The sequence below is a fragment of the Candoia aspera genome, chromosome 14 (genome assembly GCF_035149785.1).
Source record: "Candoia aspera isolate rCanAsp1 chromosome 14, rCanAsp1.hap2, whole genome shotgun sequence".
Lineage (NCBI taxonomy): Eukaryota > Metazoa > Chordata > Lepidosauria > Squamata > Boidae > Candoia > Candoia aspera.
Genome location: NC_086166.1, coordinates 11,462,129 through 11,479,370, shown reverse-complemented (window position 1 = coordinate 11,479,370; position 17,242 = coordinate 11,462,129). Strand labels below are relative to the sequence as shown.

The window sequence follows — 17,242 nt, the reverse complement described above, 5'->3', positions numbered from 1 at the left end:
TGCGTGACTTTCCAAAGTGGTCAATCAAGCTCCATCGCCTGGCATTCTGAGATGGCAGAGGAAAAGGAGGGGACAGCACACATTGCCACTTCTGCTTCTTGAAGAGCAGGCTGCCACCCAAAGCCACTAGCACGTGAAATGGATGGGTTGTCTACATGCAGCTTCTGTCAGATGAGCTTGCAGCCCTTGAGATGTTGCAGAACTTCAGATTTCTTCAGCATCACCTATCACAGCTGCCATTCTGAAGGGAACCTGGCATGATGGATAGCGCAACCTTTCAAAGCACCTTCATTAACCTGGCCTACAGAGCACCAGCAGAAGACCTTGGGCTGCAAAGGGGTAGCAAGGGCTATGAGCAGAGTAGCTACACTGCATATATGCACTGAATACAAGCAGTCCATCAGAATCTCTAGAAACAAACCGCATATAAATTAGAGCAATAATTAAATAAAGTCCTTTGCCTAAAATCTGGCAAGCTCAGTAAGATATCTGGAAATATTAACGGGGAGACTCTCCAAGGTCACGCTAAGCTGATGCCACATGAGCCAGCCAGCCAGCCAGATTTGCTATTCTAAGAGAAGCAATTTACGACTTTTTGCCGTGGCTGTTAAGCAAATCACATGGTCGTTAAGTGAATCCGGCTTCCCACATTGACTTTGCTTGTCGGAAGCTGGCTGGGAAGGTCACAAATGGCAATCATGTGACCCCAGGATGCTGCGATCATCTTAAATATATGCCGGTTGCCAAGCGCCTGAATTTTGATCACGTGACCCCAGGGACGCTGCAACGGTTGTAAGTGCGAGGACCAGTCACAAGTCACTTTTTCAGCACCATCGTAACTTCGAATGGTTGCTAAACAAATGGTAGTAAGTCAAGGACTATCTGTACTGGTTCCAGTGCAGAGCTGAGTAGCACCATTATAAGGTCTAGGAATAAATCAAGCATCAATGGAAAACCTGCCACAGGTGCCCCACAAGCTGTTCTCCTTGGATTTCAAAACATCTGAAGCTACACATTGAATATTCTACTCCTGCCCTGTCTCAGATGAAAAACAACAATTTAATTACATTATTATTCCATAATGGGCATTATGTCTCTTGTTGCAGAAAATCAATTCACATACAAAGACTCTGATTGAGACCAAAAAAAAAAAGACTTTAATGACCTAGTGCATCAGTGGAGAACAAGGTTTATCACACATAAAATGAGACATATCCCCAGTTGCATCATTTACTTTCCCCCCAACAGAGAAAGAAAGTTATTTACTCCTCTAGGAAATGCAAAGTATAGCAAAACTCCTCTGGACCTGCCTGACAAGGATTATTAGATGGGTGTACGTCAGAACTCCTTAATATTTACAGGATCACCCCCAAGATGCATTCCACTCACACCTGGATTTTTGTTAACATGGCCATTCCTGGGGCTTCCAACAACCGAATCAGTAACAGAAGCTCAACAGAGAGCAATAACAGCTGTATTGAACATCCCTGCCTTGGTAGGAGCTGCGTTTCATCATTTTAATTAATTGCCCAGAAAGCAGGAGGGGAAAAAAGGCACTGATCATTAGGAAGAGAGCATTAAAAAAGGTTACTTGATCCTTCTCATAGACTGACACAACAGATTTGTGGGCTTTACCTTTGAAAATGTCCTGTTGACCCTGAGGCAGAAGTAATAACCAGTCCTCTTGAGACAGGTCACAGCAAGGAGACTCTGCCACCTCTTTCTGATTCTGTTTAAAGCTTTCAAAAGGATCTTTTCCCACCAGAGAGTGAAACATCTTCCTATGAAAAATATACACACCTTTGCAGCGTGTCACAATCCCTGCAGGAAGGTGCAATTTTAAGAAGGGCTTCCTAATGAAAGGCTGAAAGAAGGGCTACTGAGTAACAGGTGATTTTTTCCCTCTTGATACAGGTAGTCCTCACTTAATGACCATTCATTTAGTGATGGTTTGGATTTACGATGATGCTGAAAAAAACAACTTACGACTGGTCTTCACACTTACAGCTGTCACAGTGTCCCTGCAGTCACATGATCACAATTTGGGTGCTTGGCAACTGGTTCGCATTTATGACCGTTGCAGCATCTTACAGTCACATGATCACCATTTTCGACCTTCTTGGCTACCTTCTGGCAAGCAAAATCATTGGGGAACTGCGTGATTCACTTAACGACCACGTGGTTTGCTTAACACCCGTGGCGATTCACTTAACCACCACCACAAAAAAGATTGTAAAATCAGGTCAGATTCACTTAATGACTGCTTTGCTTAGCAACCAAAATTCTGGTCCCAATTGTGGTTGTTAAGCGAGGATTACCTGTATTTATCACTACTCCAATAATAGAGAATATACATACCTCAGAGTTGAACTCTTGGGATACTTGGCGTTCATGGCTGAACCATGGTTGCTTTCTTGTAGACATTTTGTTACCATACTAGCTAACATCATCACTGGATGATGTTACCTAGCCGTAGATTGATGGTGTTGCTCAGCCTGGTAACAAAACTTCTGCAGAAAAACCGCCAAACTTGGAGGACACCAATTATCCAACATGTATTACTGCAACTGTGGAACTGTCCAGTACTGATTGTCTGTTTAATCCCTGAAAGCTATGTATTCAGAATGTTATGTAAGGAGAGAATCATACAGTCTTAAAAAGACCTAATTCAGGCATCCCGAAGCATGCTGGACAGAGAAACCACCATTTGGAGCCAGGCAGCTGTCCTGGAAACAATGCAACTGGCATAGTCCCAAGTCTCCACCCTTCTGTCATAAACCCAGGAAACCCGGTAACAAGGACATCGGTGCAGACGACAGACTGACGCTGAAACAACAGAGTGCTCCTGTACATGTGGTTACTTACTAAACTAGGCTAACCTCCCAGTGGGTTGAGCACTACAGGGGAACCCCTAGGAGCCAATTGTTGCTAAGCCAGTTCCACTGTTTTCTAAGAACAAAACTTTTTTCTCTATAAGCCAGAAAGACACAGGAAGTATCTGGCTTAGTGTCAGCTCTTCAGAGTAGACCAGACCAAGTAATCAACTACTTGTATTGACATGGGCTATAATAACAGAATCTTACAAATCTGATTTTCTTGTTCCTCCTCCTCCTCATGGTTCAGTGAATTAGGGAGGTGTCTCTCTGAGCCGCCTGATGCTAGCTGGCTGCTGTGGACGTAAACTATGTTTAAGTTGAACACATTAAGTTTAATATGTTTTGCATAGCTCCGTCAAGGCCGTCTTCCTTATTCTCTACTCGTAGGCACATGGCTGGATGGAATTTGTCAGAGACAGAATGGGACCCAGGTTGAGGGGGGCACTGCAAATGGATAGAGCTAGAAAGGTCGCCAGCAACAGAGGAGTAAGGAGAACTGATATTCACAGATTTGTTACTGAAAAGTAGCACCTACTAGGCATCACATACCTAGAAATATTAAAAATAGAGAACAGTTTTTATGCAAGGATGGGACATTCAAATGCTTCTTTGTGCTTCAGAGCACTCTTTGTAGACTTACCCTCAGCATCACTTCTTTGCCCAATAAATCATACAGAGATGCTCCTTTTGAAGTGATTTCTGAAGCAAGCTGCCTGGCTGTCTTCAAATCGCTGATCTAAACATTTGGAGAAATCACAGTTTACCTTTCAAAAAGTGGTTAGTAGTGAGGAGCAGAGAGGAAATACTTCTAATTAAAACTATGTATTGAGATAGTCATATATTTGGAAGTGCCTGTCTCAAAGCAGATTAATAACTACTGTATAGTAATTTGTGCACTGGTTTCAGAGGATCTGAGTAATTTATTTATTCATGAGTTGGTGAGCAGAAAGCTACACATTATATTACTTTTGCCGACCATTTCAATTGTGAAGGAAAAAAAGCTGCATAGGGCTCCAAGCTGGAAGATGCTCCTGGCCTGGCTTGAGGGGATTGGGGAAGGGCCACATCACCTGCTTACCAAAGTACACCATGGATGCTATTTGCCCCACAAAATATCATTCGTCGAAAACACCATCTCAGTGAGCAAAGAGCAAATTCTGGGAAAGGGCCAGAACGTGGGAATGGTCCACCATCCAGACAGAGCATACCACAACTTGGATATCCTGCAAATGTTAAGGTTGTGTCATGCTTTGCAAATGCTTTTTAGAAGATGCACTTCAGAAAGTGTGGGAGTATGAATGAAGTACACGTCTGGGACTCATCTAAACAGCTGTAGCCTTCTCTGAAACAGCTGCATGGTCCTAGAAAAAGATTAAACTGTTTCAATGAATCGCAGACCGGCGCCACATTTGCATTCACACACTTTCTACGGCCCTTCTTCCAAAGCATTTGTAAAGCATGGCACAGCCCTAACAGATGCTTCTTCAAAATGAAAGAACATACAGTAGCTGGAGCACTTCTTTGTGAAAACTCGCGCATCCTAACGCTGGCCTAAAAGAGCCAACAGTCCTGGACTAATCAGAAATATCAATTCCTGTCTATAAACTGAATGTACTCCTATTAAGAAATGGCATTTCCTCAAGGGGGAGGAAATGGGGGGTGCTAGCGTTGGGCATGGATGGGAAGGAAACACATCTGTTTTCAAAGAACTGGAGAAGACTGAGCAAGGAATAAAATATTCAAAACTGCTTGATTCGGTGCTGAAATTTGAACCTTTCTTGGTCTCCAATGGCAACTGACCATTATTCCCAAGAGTTCAGGCAATGCATTGTAAGTCAGGCTCTTCCCGCAACCTACTTGGGCCTCCTTCCTGCCTTGGGCTACTCACCTGTTATGTTAGGAGGGTCCTGAAACACTGGAATACTGCACATGTGAACGCGGGGGCCAGGACAATTGTGCCGGCCAGGACAATTGCTATGATTCTTGCGGGACACAGAACACATGCGCATCCAGGGGAAGAAATAGTTGGGATTTGTTCTTGCACTATGAGGCAAAGCTACATACAAAGCCTGGCTCTGGGAACCTTAAATCTTCTCTAAGATTGGGATCAGTGCAGCCAAGCCTGAACCTTCCAAACTGAAATGGCAGCAGCAGAAGGGAAAGAGCAATAATTAACTGCAAGGATGGCTCAATCCACTGAGGGATGCAGAGAAAAAATATTGGTACTTTGTAAGCATTACTGTACATAATGCATAGGTCATTTAGCAGGTCTGGAAGAGACTTCAGAAATGCTAAGCAAAGATAAAGCATGAAGGCAGCAGTTAAATCAGAATGTTAACATCTCCTAAGTTATAAAGAACTGAAGCATTTCTAAAATTTGGCGAAGGAGAGGACCGGTAGGTCTTGCTAGAGGCTCAGTCAATTTCACAGTATAACGTGGTCATTTCCTCCAACCGAACGCACTGTTAACTAATTTGCACACTGCTCATTATGTTAAGAGAAACTCAGTGGTATACAACAAAACCAAAAAGAAATAAACAAGCCCTATGTGAGAGCAATTCTAAGTGGGAATTCTTGTGCTGCTTTTTATGATTCAAATATATATTCTACAAGCAACACAAAACATTGTGCTGATTAATGGTTGTGTGATAGCCATTTCTGGTCTCAGGTAACAGCCCAAACCAGTGTTTCTCAGCCTTAGCAACTTGAAGATGTGTGGACCACAACTCCCAGAATTCCCCAGCCAGCATGTGGCTGGCTGGGGAATTCTGGGAGTTGAGGTCCACACATCTTCAAGTTGCTATGGTTGAGAAACACTGGCCTGAACAATAATTCAGGTGCACATCTGGCTGCAGGGACACATTGTCAAAATGCTCCCATTTGCTGATTTCCACCTACAAATAACATGCAGGTAAAAATCTAGAATCACTCATTTAGCAGACATTGTTAATGCTGAAAACGCTGAGTTCAAACGAACTAGAGTGCAAGGTTAATGTAGAGACAAGATGCGACAATGAAGAAGGCAGGTAAAACAAGCAATTAAACATGAGTAACTCATCCCTACAGCAGGGAGAAAAAGACTAAAATAATAATTGGAACAAAAGAAAGAAGAGGGTTCAAAAGTAAAGAGGAAGACGAAACAAGAATAGTCTACAGAAGGGAACTCCATGGTCATCTCAGTTTAAAAAAACGGAAGAAGAAGAACAGAGTTTAGGCATTAAGATCTGCTCCAAAGCAAGCTAACCATGCTTGCATAAATCTAGGGCCATTTCTCACAAATTTCCCAGATGTTTCAATCAACTGGGCCACTTTTTTCCTCGTAAACAGCTCAATACACATCCACCTGACGCATGCCAATACTGTCTTCCCCAGGCCAGGAGCCTTCCAAGTTTATGAACTAACTCCCAGAATTCTCAGTAATGTTCCTGCTAAGCTGAGGGATCCTGGGAGTTTTCCACCCATCTAGAGGGCAACCTAGGTGGGGAAGGTTAAATTATGGTATAATTTAAGTATAAAACCACATGGCTAAGGAATATTTTGTACTGTCATGATTCGCTGGAAAAAAGAGTCAATTACTACAGTGTTTCTAAACCTTAACAACTTTTAAGATACGTGGACTTCACCTCCAAGAATTTCCCAGCCAGCATGCTTACTGATCCCATGCAGCAAGCCTTTAAAGCAGTGGCTGGGGAATTCTGGGGGTTGAAGTCCACATATCTTAAAGTTGCTAAGGCTGAGAAACACTGTAATAACTGAATCAGTAACCAGTAATTTAAGTGACTAGATTCATGCACCATGCCAGGCTACAATGCTTTTTTCAGATTTGGCTTCTCATGGTGTGTGAATCTCACCATTGTGGTTTATACGCTACTGCTTATGACTTAGCCTGATGTACAAGCCTAAAGAACCATGATTTATTCAACAACCTATGGTTTAGCACAATGCATAAATCCAGGTCGGTATGTCCACTGGATTCTGTGAATAACTATGGAAGCAGAATTATCTTCTCCATCCCCCAGTTCCATGACTGTACTCACAGCTATTTTATTCCACGTGGGGGGAAAAATCAGCCTTCTAAAACAAAAACAAACACTGTCTTCTTTAAATAAAAGTCGTGAGAACTTGTGGTTAGATGGATGTAGATGCAGGATATGCTTACTTCAATGATTATACATAGGACAGCACCTAATCCTCTTTATAAGGTCGTTATGTCCCATTTAAATGATGCTTTAAGCCCTTAGGAGGAAAGGCAAGACTCAGGCATAAAAGAAGAAAGTCAAAGCTCCTTACTCTGGAACCCAGATCAAACTTGAATTTGCCCGTGTCTTCTTCACCCACAGCTGTGGTTTCCATCCCTTTGCTCTTCATGGCATTGTAAAGCACAGTGGTGATCTTCAGCAGCTCCTTCACAGCATAGCCATCTGCCTGGTAAAGCTTCTTGGTATTGAGTTTTATGTGAGCTTTGGTTGCCTGTTGGAAGAAGAAAGGAATCCTCTGCTATCTCTATTAATGTATTTATATTCCAGGATGAGGTCGCTCACAGCCATTTACAGAGAATTCCCAAATGGTTTCCAGCTCAGGAAATGAGATGGAAACCATTTGGGAATGGTGCAGGACAGATGCAGGACAGCTTTGCTTTCCAGAACGATGCTATACCGCATGCCTTCTGACTAGGCCATGCAGCTGCTGGGATCTAGAACCAGCTTCCAGAGATTTTTGCAAGAGCCAATTTTATTTATTTGTTTGTTCGTCTATTTATTTATTTTTCACATTTCTATTACCGCCCATCTCCCCCCAAGAGGCGGACTCTGGGTGGTTTACAATAAAATTCTCCTTTAAAACCTTAACACATAAAATCACCAAATCAGCATCTACCATACTAAAATAATAAATATAAATATAAAATCCAAGTGGGAAAATTTGCCTTTTATTTATTCATCTGTTAGATTTATCTGTCTTTTCTCCAGAAATTCAAGACAGCATCCATGTTAACCCTTCCTCCCATGTTATTCCCACAGCAGCCAGCCTGTGAGATCTGAAATCATAACTGGCCCAAAGACACCAACTATGTCTCCATGGCTGAATGCAGACCTGAGTCTGGGGCTCTCTGGTTCTGGTCCAATATCCTAAGAGCATACCAAATATGCTTTACCTAAAAACAGAGGTACCTTCAGTGAGGCCCTGTAATTCTAAGAGAGTAACAAAGGCGGGAAAAAGAAAGCTTGAGCAATGATCCACCTCAATGAGGCAAACGCCATCTGGACCAGCCAGTTCCTAATTAATTAGAAGAGAAATTCAGCACAGGAACTTTATTGCACTAGTTCGCCAAGGGCGAAATTTACAGCTGACCAGCTCGTCAGTTAATTGGCACATCAGTTTTCTCCATACCATGTGGCCTCATTTCTTGCAAAGGCTAGAGCTCTCTTTGAGAATGGCTATAATAGGATCACTTGTTTTAAAGGATACTTCTCTTCCAAAAGTCCTTGTAGATCCACAATGCATCCTGGATCCATTAAACTATGATTATTCGATTTTGATTTCACACCCTATGGGCATAAGTCAATCCAATCTAGTCCATTTACATATGCTAAAACCTCTAATACATTTTGGAAATTAAATGAGGAATATACCTGGAGGAAGGTGCATTCCTGGGAGGGGCCAATGGGGGGGAGGAGCAAGAGGTAGGGCCTGGTTGAAAATGGAATACTCTTCTTGACTTGGGCAAAGGCACAAATAGGAGATAGTTTCACTCTTTCCTGGCCTCTCTGCCCCTCTACACACACACAGACACACACACACCTCTTTTTTATCAGCTATCCTGCTTTCTGCTTACTGATCTCATGCAGCAAGTCTTTAAAGCAATGTTTCTCAACCTTGGCAACTTTAAGATGGGTGGACTTCAACTCTCAGACTTTCCCAGCCAGCATGGCTGGCTGGGGAATTCTGAGAGTTGAAGTCCACCCATCTTAAAGTTGCCAAGGTTGAGAAACACTGCTTTAAACTAATCTCTCTTTTCACATGTAAATATTCATAGACAGATCAGCCATTTTTATTCATAGGCTTCAGGCAATGCTCCAAACAGCACCCTTTAATCTAACCATAATTGGAATTAGTACTCATACAATCCCACCCCCCATGGCAGGGAAGCAGGTGACCCCTGTCCAACCTTTTTGTGGACTTTGGAGCCCACTAACTGCTGGTGAAAATCAGCAGCACAGTTTCCTGCCATCCTGCATTCAAAATGGTCTGCTAAAAGCTCCAGTAATTCTGAACATCAGTGGAAAGGATAGCTGCCATCATCTTAGATTTTAAAAACCAGCATCCTTATTCTGTTGGTTTTGCCATGTTATCAACAGCCTCCTTCATCTGTGTCCTGAAAGCACCAGCTTCCTGCTCTGCAAATGACATCAGCGTGCTTCCACATTACCATTCCTCCCAAAATAAAACTATCAACTTGAGAACGCAAATATAAAAACTGAAGTCTTCAAGAAAATCTTAGCCCTGGTGGGAGTGTTTTTAGTTCAAAACATGACACAAATGGATAGCGTAGGAGTTAAATTCACAGGTAGAAATGATAAGAGACAGGAAGGTTCGGAAACTCTTGGCAAATAGATGACAAATTTTCACCCCACACAGCCTACTATCTATGAACATTCAGTTGACTTCCACCAAGCAAACCTCTGCTGCTATATCTCAAAATGGAAGCAATTAAAAAAAAATCTGAACAAAATTATCTGACTACTGTACAAGGAAAAGACTAGAACAAAATCCTGTCTTTATTCTTAAAGCTTTTCAGCTTACACCGTATTATCAATTTGGCACTAAAAACATTCACACCAAAATTCTACTGGAGTGAAAATAGAGGGAGGAACAACTTGCAAAATCCACAGTCGGAGATGTTAAAAACATGCCATCAAAGTGACTTCCATCTCTTTCTAACTTCAAGAACGGTTTCAACCCTCTGAATGAGTATATTTTTGGATTATAATCAATTAAAATTCATACCCTAATAGCAGCAAGCTATGCTTGGAATCAAATAATAACAAACTAATGCACTCCCACTCAGGATTATAAACTATTGTTACTTTTTTCTAAAGTCACCTACACGGCTCTGGAAAAAGAAAGGTGTAAGCAGCAGCAGAGGGAAAAGACAAGGGCTGTGGATAACAGCAAGGAAAGTATGGGAGCACATAGGTAACCTTTCAATGTAGTGAAATGTGACAGGTAACAAGTGTTGCCAAAAAGATTTTTTTTTAAATCCTTTCAATTGTGTCCGATCCTTGGAGACTGCCTGGACAAGTCCCTGCAGCTTTCTTGGCAAGGTTTTTCAGAAGTGGTTTGCCATTGCCTCCTTCCTAGGGCTGAGAGAAAGTGACTGGTCCAAGGTCACCCAGCTGGCTTTGTTGCTAAGGCAGGACTAGAACTCACAGTCTCCTGGTTTCTAGCCTGATGCCTTAACCATGACACCAAATTAATAACTTCCCTTATAACTGGAAAAAAAAAGCCACCCCAAGCTGAAGAAATTCACTGAAGACAGCAGGAAAAGGATAAAGCAGGAGAACCTGGTCCATGAGATTGATCAAAACAGGTAATTAAACAGGGCGTAGCTGAAAGCTTTAGGAAAAGACAGAAAGAAAATCCATTTTAGAAAAGTGGAAGAAGGGGTAAAATGAGGTGATTGCTTGGATGGGAAAATATGATATGAGAGCCAGTCTGGGGCAGTGGTGAAGGTGCTGGCCTAAAAACCAGGAGACAGTGAGTTCTAGGCCTGCCTTAGGCATGAAAGCCAGCTGGGTGACCTTTGGCCAGTTCTTCTCTCAGCCCAACTCACCTCACAGGACCATTGTTGTAAGGAATATAGGAGGAAGAAGGAGTATTAGGGATGCTCACCACCTTCAGCTGACCAAATACAGACAGACAGACAATAGGCAGGATAAAAATATCACCATCTTCATCGGCGATTCCTTTGCACTATTACTAGGCGACTTCACCAAGAAAGATTAGGCAAAATGGAAGTTCTGGACCAAAAACAATCAATTGCTAGATACTAAACTGACCCATCCATCCATTCATCCTAGATTGAAGGGCTCTGAAGACGGAGAAATAGCTGACAATTGAGGGCAAAGAAAAACATAGTGTCCCAAAATAGAGCATACGTCTTTTTAGAAAACCCCGCATAGGGTTTTCTGCCTTTGATCTTGCAACAGATAGAACGTAAGCAGCTTTTGTGTGTGCATGTCTAACAGCAAGTACAAAGCATTGAAAAGAAAATGTAATTTCAAAGTTGTTAAGAAATCTACAATGTCTGCTTCACTGGAGACAGATGGAAAGCATCATTAGAAATGATTATTAAAGTATTTCAAGTATTTCAGGTCCAAAAATCAATGACTGTATTGACTTCATTAACAATGGAAAATATACTTTCCATATTTCTGAAAATAGCACAGAATTCCTACTTTATATTCACAGGAATCACAATTTTGAGCAATTGTTACAACTGCTACAAAAACCTTGTCAAATAAGCTCATTATATCCCAATATCTGCCAATTGCTTCTGGAAGGGTTCGTTCCAGCTTCTTATCTATCATCTATCATAATTTTGAAGTTTTGTAAAGCTTTTACTTTAGCCAGGCTGGACGCACTGCCCTCAGCAGTCCTTTTCGGACGTTTTAAGGGTATTCCCATGCACCTTCGGCTATGTCCATGTGGAGACGGTTCAGAAGAAACCCTAAGCCAGATGCTATTATATTGTTCCCTATATAAGGACTCTAGACAGAGCCTTATGTATCCATTACTGAAGAAATTTCCAGGTAGGGAGAGGGACTTCTACCTAATGCTACTTCTTTCCGATAAGGATCCGAAAATATCCTCCCAGGTTGCCCAGTTTTGTGCCACCATCTGCACAATACGTCGCACCATCACTTAGATTTGAAATGTTTAACACAGTATTTTAATTCATTTAGTATTTTTATTTTAAACAAATTTTGGATCATAGTATATTGATGGCTTTTGTTTTTACGTATATATATGTATTAATGGAAGATTGTTATTATGTATAGTTTTATTGTGTCTGGCCTTAGGGCTGTAATAAACGTGATTGATTGATTATATCTTCTCAGTCTAAGATCACATTCAAACAATATAATTTTGGTGTTATATTGTAATAAGATTGTTCTTTATTGTGCTGTTTTTGCTCCCCTTTTTTTGTCTTACATTTTTCACATTCGTTTTTACTATCTCTCACTGGCTCACACTTTGACCTCACCTGCTTCACATCCTTCCCGACCCATTTGAATATTAGTGTAGGGAATGAATTGGTATTTAGTCTAAATAAATCACTGCAATTTGAACTAGCTCATCAAATTTCTTTTAGCTCTCTCAGTCTTCAAGAGGCAAACACTGCGGAATTCCACGCTATGCTCTTTGTTCTTCTTTTACTCCATCATCATCCCATCCTACATTCATACACACATTTAAAAAAACAAACACAAGGGCTGATTTAGTATTTGAACTAGAAATACAGCATCACACACCGCATTAATGTGTGTCTGCAAACCCCTCTTCCCACCAGACTTCCTCCCCATCTGCTTTTAATATTTTAAAAGTTTTAAATTTTGAAAAGGGGAAGCTGACAGGCTGCAGCATACCATCCACTGGCTTCACCTTTATTTCCAAGAATATCTCTAAGCCCCATACTTCTTTCTTTAGAAAATATACATGAGTGAGCAAAATCCACTGCTTTGTTCAGAAGTATGCCACCTAACTGGCACAAGAACAAAGGAGAGAGGAACAATAGCAAGCATTATGGTGGCTTGGGGGTAGCGGGAAGGGGTGGCAGGTAGCATTCTTCCATAGCAATGCTTTGTTAGGAATTTCATCTCCTGCTGAGCCTTCCCTCACCAGCAATTTCCCAAGAACACCTATTCTCAAGGATCCAGATGTGCCCAGGACAGCTGAGGACCTCACCCTAAAATGTGAAAGGGGAAGAAACAGGCAATATACCAAAGCAGCAGCCATCCTCAGATTGTGTAACTGATCAGCAGAAACATTTGCAAAGAGTTATGGAGTTCAGAGCTTAAGTTATGCATATAGCAAAGACAACACAAAATTATGCTGCGTACAATGAGCGCACTGGTTGAAATATGTTTATGCGTTCTCCTTCTACACATGCTTAGGATGTTTATCTTCATTTTTTGCTATACTAAGTAAAAGCAAAGGGTCCACCCTTTTAGATTTAGGACACCTCAATCCTATTTTCTGAGATGGTGTGGATTTTTTAAATCATCCTTCAACCACCACACCAACAAAGAAGTTTAAAAAATAGCAGAACAGGTTCACATTACAGAGTAGTGTGGTTCTATGCTAATGACCTGGTATGGCCACACAGACAAAGGAATAATTAATTTTTGAGAGCTCCTGAAGCAAATTGTCTGAAATTGAGAGCAAAGACGATGAGGGACAATTCTCTTGATAATATAACAAGGAATCCATATCTGCAATATACTGGCCCTCTTTGGGCAACATTTAACTGCATTCTTGCTAAAACCAAATTAGTCTAATTTCTGGCTTTCCTCTTTCAAAGATGATTTGAGGTTCCACTAGTATTATAAACCACCACTAAATACAGGAAGTATTTCTATTTTCCTGGGTTTGTTGACTTAAAACAAGAATCTAAAGAGCCTTAGGCTTACTAAGCATCTAGACCAGGATCCTGCTTCCCACAATGGTATTCCACTTCTCTTACCCTTTGGCTCAGAGGTACCTAACACATTAACATCTCCACACTAAAATGCCCTCCAAATGCTTTTGCCTATAGCCATTCCAGTCATTATGTTATCCTTTATTCTTGTTAACAAGTTCCACAATAAATAAGGCTTGATATGAAAAGTCATCAATTCCTTTCCACTGGAATCCAAGGTTTGGTATGTTCCAAACGTATCCAGCACCTAATACTTCTCAATTTGTCCTCCAATCTTCCTCCAGTCCACACCTTCCTGTTTATTTGGCCCAATATATCAAGTAAGAAGCATTTCTGAAAATGCTCCCTTGAAGTTCCATCAGCAACCAGGGGGTTGTCTTCTAATGCAGTACTGTTGGCAATTATATACACTGGACTTGTATATAATTTACAAGTCCTATTTACGAGTACTATTTACCAGCCTACCTACCTGAGAGCTGATGAATGCAATCTCTACCCCAGGCAGACAAGTCATCATGAATTCAGCATGTCCATTACATCCTCTCTCTCTGTATATTTCTAATAACTCATCTAATACTAAGAGGGTCTTCAGCATTATTAGTCTCAGGACCTACCTCCAGCTTCAACCTCAGCCATACTGAGACCCAATTCTCAAATCACAGGTCTGTTTTTCACCTCTGTCTGTTTCTTAAGTGTATTCATTCAAAAAACCCAAACAAATAAAATTAATTGGAGAGCACTCTGGTATTGTATTTAATATTTTGCTTTTGACCTTTCAGGGCCCTCAACATTAAATAAATAAACTCACCATAAACTGAGCAACGGCCTTAATGAAAAAAACCCGGTCCTGCTCGGTTTCAACATCGGAAGGGATATCAGTCTGAGGCTCATATCTGCAAAAGGAAACATATGTGGAATTAAGCAGGTTCCTGCAGCATCTCTCACCTGAGCTGGAACATTTACATCCCACCATTTGTGTTACAGCTGTTCAAAATGGCTTGCAGTACAATGAACACATACTATACTATAAAACACTGTAACACTTAACACTAAGCAAATCAGAGCCAGCGGAAAGGGGAGAAAATCCACCATATAATATTCTTTTCTACTTGGCTACCAGAAAATCATCAACAGAAGATTCTCCATGGAAAAGATTTCTAGAGGTTAAGTGCCAGATGGAAAAGAGGTGCTGCGGGATATTACTATTAATATGATTTTTCACAACTCTGGCTGAGACCACCTGATCAGTCACATCTGGAAGCAGGATTGCTGCTGATCTGAGCAGCTGGTGATGAGACTCAGCCTGCAAGGAGAAGAAAGGAAGGAACTATTTGCAGACAACATTGCTGCTGTACTTCCTTATCATCAGGCACCTCTTCTCCTGGAAGATCAATTCAGAAACAAGGTTCTGATTAGTTCAGTAGAAATCACTCAAGCTGGAATTCACTAGACTTTTTACGCAGGAAACAACATTCATCAGTTCAGATGATTAGGAATAGGGACAACTTTACAGACTTTGGTACCAACCTTTGATAATGACAGCAAAGAGCAAGAGGACAGGTTCACCTGAAAACTATTTTAAACTCAGAACCAAATAAGGCATAAAGCTGTCTTTGCTCTTCAAAGAAAATTACAGGTCTCTCTAAATGCAAAGAAAGCGAATTCCTTTGAAATATTTTTCTTACCAGAACAATCCCCAAACTGAATCATACTGATCTTTTTATTTATTTTTAATCCATTCAACCATGTCCGATTCTTGCAGACTGCCTCGAAAAGTCCCTGCAGTTTTCTTGGCAAGGTTTTTCAGAAGTGGTTTGCCATTGCCTCCTTCCTAGGGCTGAGAGAGAGGGACTGGCCCAAGGTCACCCAGCTGGCTTCGTGCCTAACGCAGGACTAGAACTCACGGTCTCCCGGTTTCTGGCCCGGTCCCTTAACCACTACACCTCATTATTGATCTCCTTCTTGCTTCATCTTTAATGCAATAATTCATGTATTAATTTATAGGCTGAGGACCACACCTGGATTCTGAGTGGTGTGATGGGGGCTACACACCAAAAAGAACAAGGGTTGAGAACAAAGGACGGGGCAGGGCCAGTCCTAGAACTAAACTTGACTGAATTTCACTTCAATTTATTTTATTTTATGTGATCACTCCCTGTGAATTTAATAGTTTCCTTCTCTGTCCTATTGCAAACTACAACTTAAGTGGCAATTTTTGGAGAACCTCTGGGGAGCTGTCCCAAAAGCTTGAAGGCTGGGACTACAGATAACCCAGGAATTTTAGGTTGTGTATCGCTGGAATAACTTGTTTACAAAATACACAACAAATCTTAAATCCACTTTTTTTTACCAACCCCATGTATCTTACCAATGTCTTTTTAATATATTAGTGGAAAATTACTCTGATGCTTAATTTCAAATGGAAAACTGAGGGAAGTGAGTTTAATCTCAAAAATATGCTGAGCTACCACGGAGGAACAACAGATGGTTTAAACTGATGATCAAACATCAATATTTTAGAAAGGCTTTGAGGGTATTTTAGTTGCAACCTTTTTTTAAAAAAACTAGAAATCTTCCAGAATATTTCAGCCTCTAAATTTCAGCTTTAAGCCATCTCCTTTGGAAACCTCCAAGCATTTCACAAGTTTTGAGATCACAATTGCTGATATTTACTTTGAAATTAAAGTTAAGTACCAACCTTTTCACCAACCAAAGGAGTATCTCTGAAACCAACATGAAATTTGGAGTGCGAAAATTCTCCATCGAGATAAGCCGGGGATAGCCAAGAGCCCTCATCATCTCAGTAAAATCTTTGGCAACAAACAAATATGAAACCTTTAATAAATTCAAGTACAGTACATCTTAATCTTATTCCCTCACTTCTATGCTGAACAGGAAATTCCATTCAACAGAATTCTGCTACTAACAGAGTTATTCATGAGGAGTAGATAAAAAGATGGAGTACAAACCTATACTCTCACACATTCTCTAACAGGCATTCACCGGAGAAATTGATGGGGTAGAACTTAATGTTAGGCTTAAAATAGGTCATAACAAGACTACCACCATTTTCTTCTTTGAAAGGCTACGTGGAAGAACCCCTTGGGCATGTCCATCCCAAAAGAACTGATTCAGTGGTTGGGTTAGCACATCATGTCAGATCTTGGTTTGTTGAATAATTGACAAACCAGAGTATTAATTCACCAACTGCAGTTTACAAATCACAACAGCTGGATGCATACAACACAGTAAGGCAAAATCAAACCACATTACGGATTACAGGTGGTCCTCGCTTAACAACTATTCGTTTAGTGATAGTTCAGACTTACAACAGTGCTGAAAAACGACTTGCGGCTGGTCCTCACACTTACGACCACTGCAGCATCCCCGCGGTCACATGATCACGATTTGGGCACTTGGCAACCGGTTCACATTTATGACCATCGCAGTATCCCGTGGTCATGTGATCACCATTTTTGACCTTCCCAGCTGGCTTCTGGCAAGCAAAATCAATGGGGAACCACGTGATTTGCTTAACAACTACATCGTTTGCTTAACGCCCACGGTGATTCGCTTAACAGCCTCCGCAAAAAAGGTTGTAAAATCAGGTCAGATTCGCTTAATGACCACTTCATTAGCAACCAAAATTCCGATCCCAGTTGTGGTT

At 41.1% G+C, this 17,242-nt stretch overlaps 1 protein-coding gene across 3 annotated transcripts in view; it reads right to left on the bottom strand.

Moving 5' to 3' along the window:
* Positions 1–17,242, bottom strand: part of CLUAP1 (clusterin associated protein 1) — a 62,546-nt gene that overhangs the window by 42,596 nt on the left and 2,708 nt on the right. For all 3 annotated transcript variants that reach the window (XM_063315247.1, XM_063315246.1, XM_063315244.1), the window contains exons 2-5: positions 16,274–16,385; positions 14,384–14,468; positions 7,167–7,346; positions 3,517–3,612 (exon numbers count right to left, since the gene is read on the bottom strand). In XM_063315247.1, coding sequence (XP_063171317.1) covers positions 3,517–3,612; positions 7,167–7,346; positions 14,384–14,468; positions 16,274–16,385 — 473 coding nt within the window. The remainder of the gene's footprint in view (positions 1–3,516; positions 3,613–7,166; positions 7,347–14,383; positions 14,469–16,273; positions 16,386–17,242) is intronic.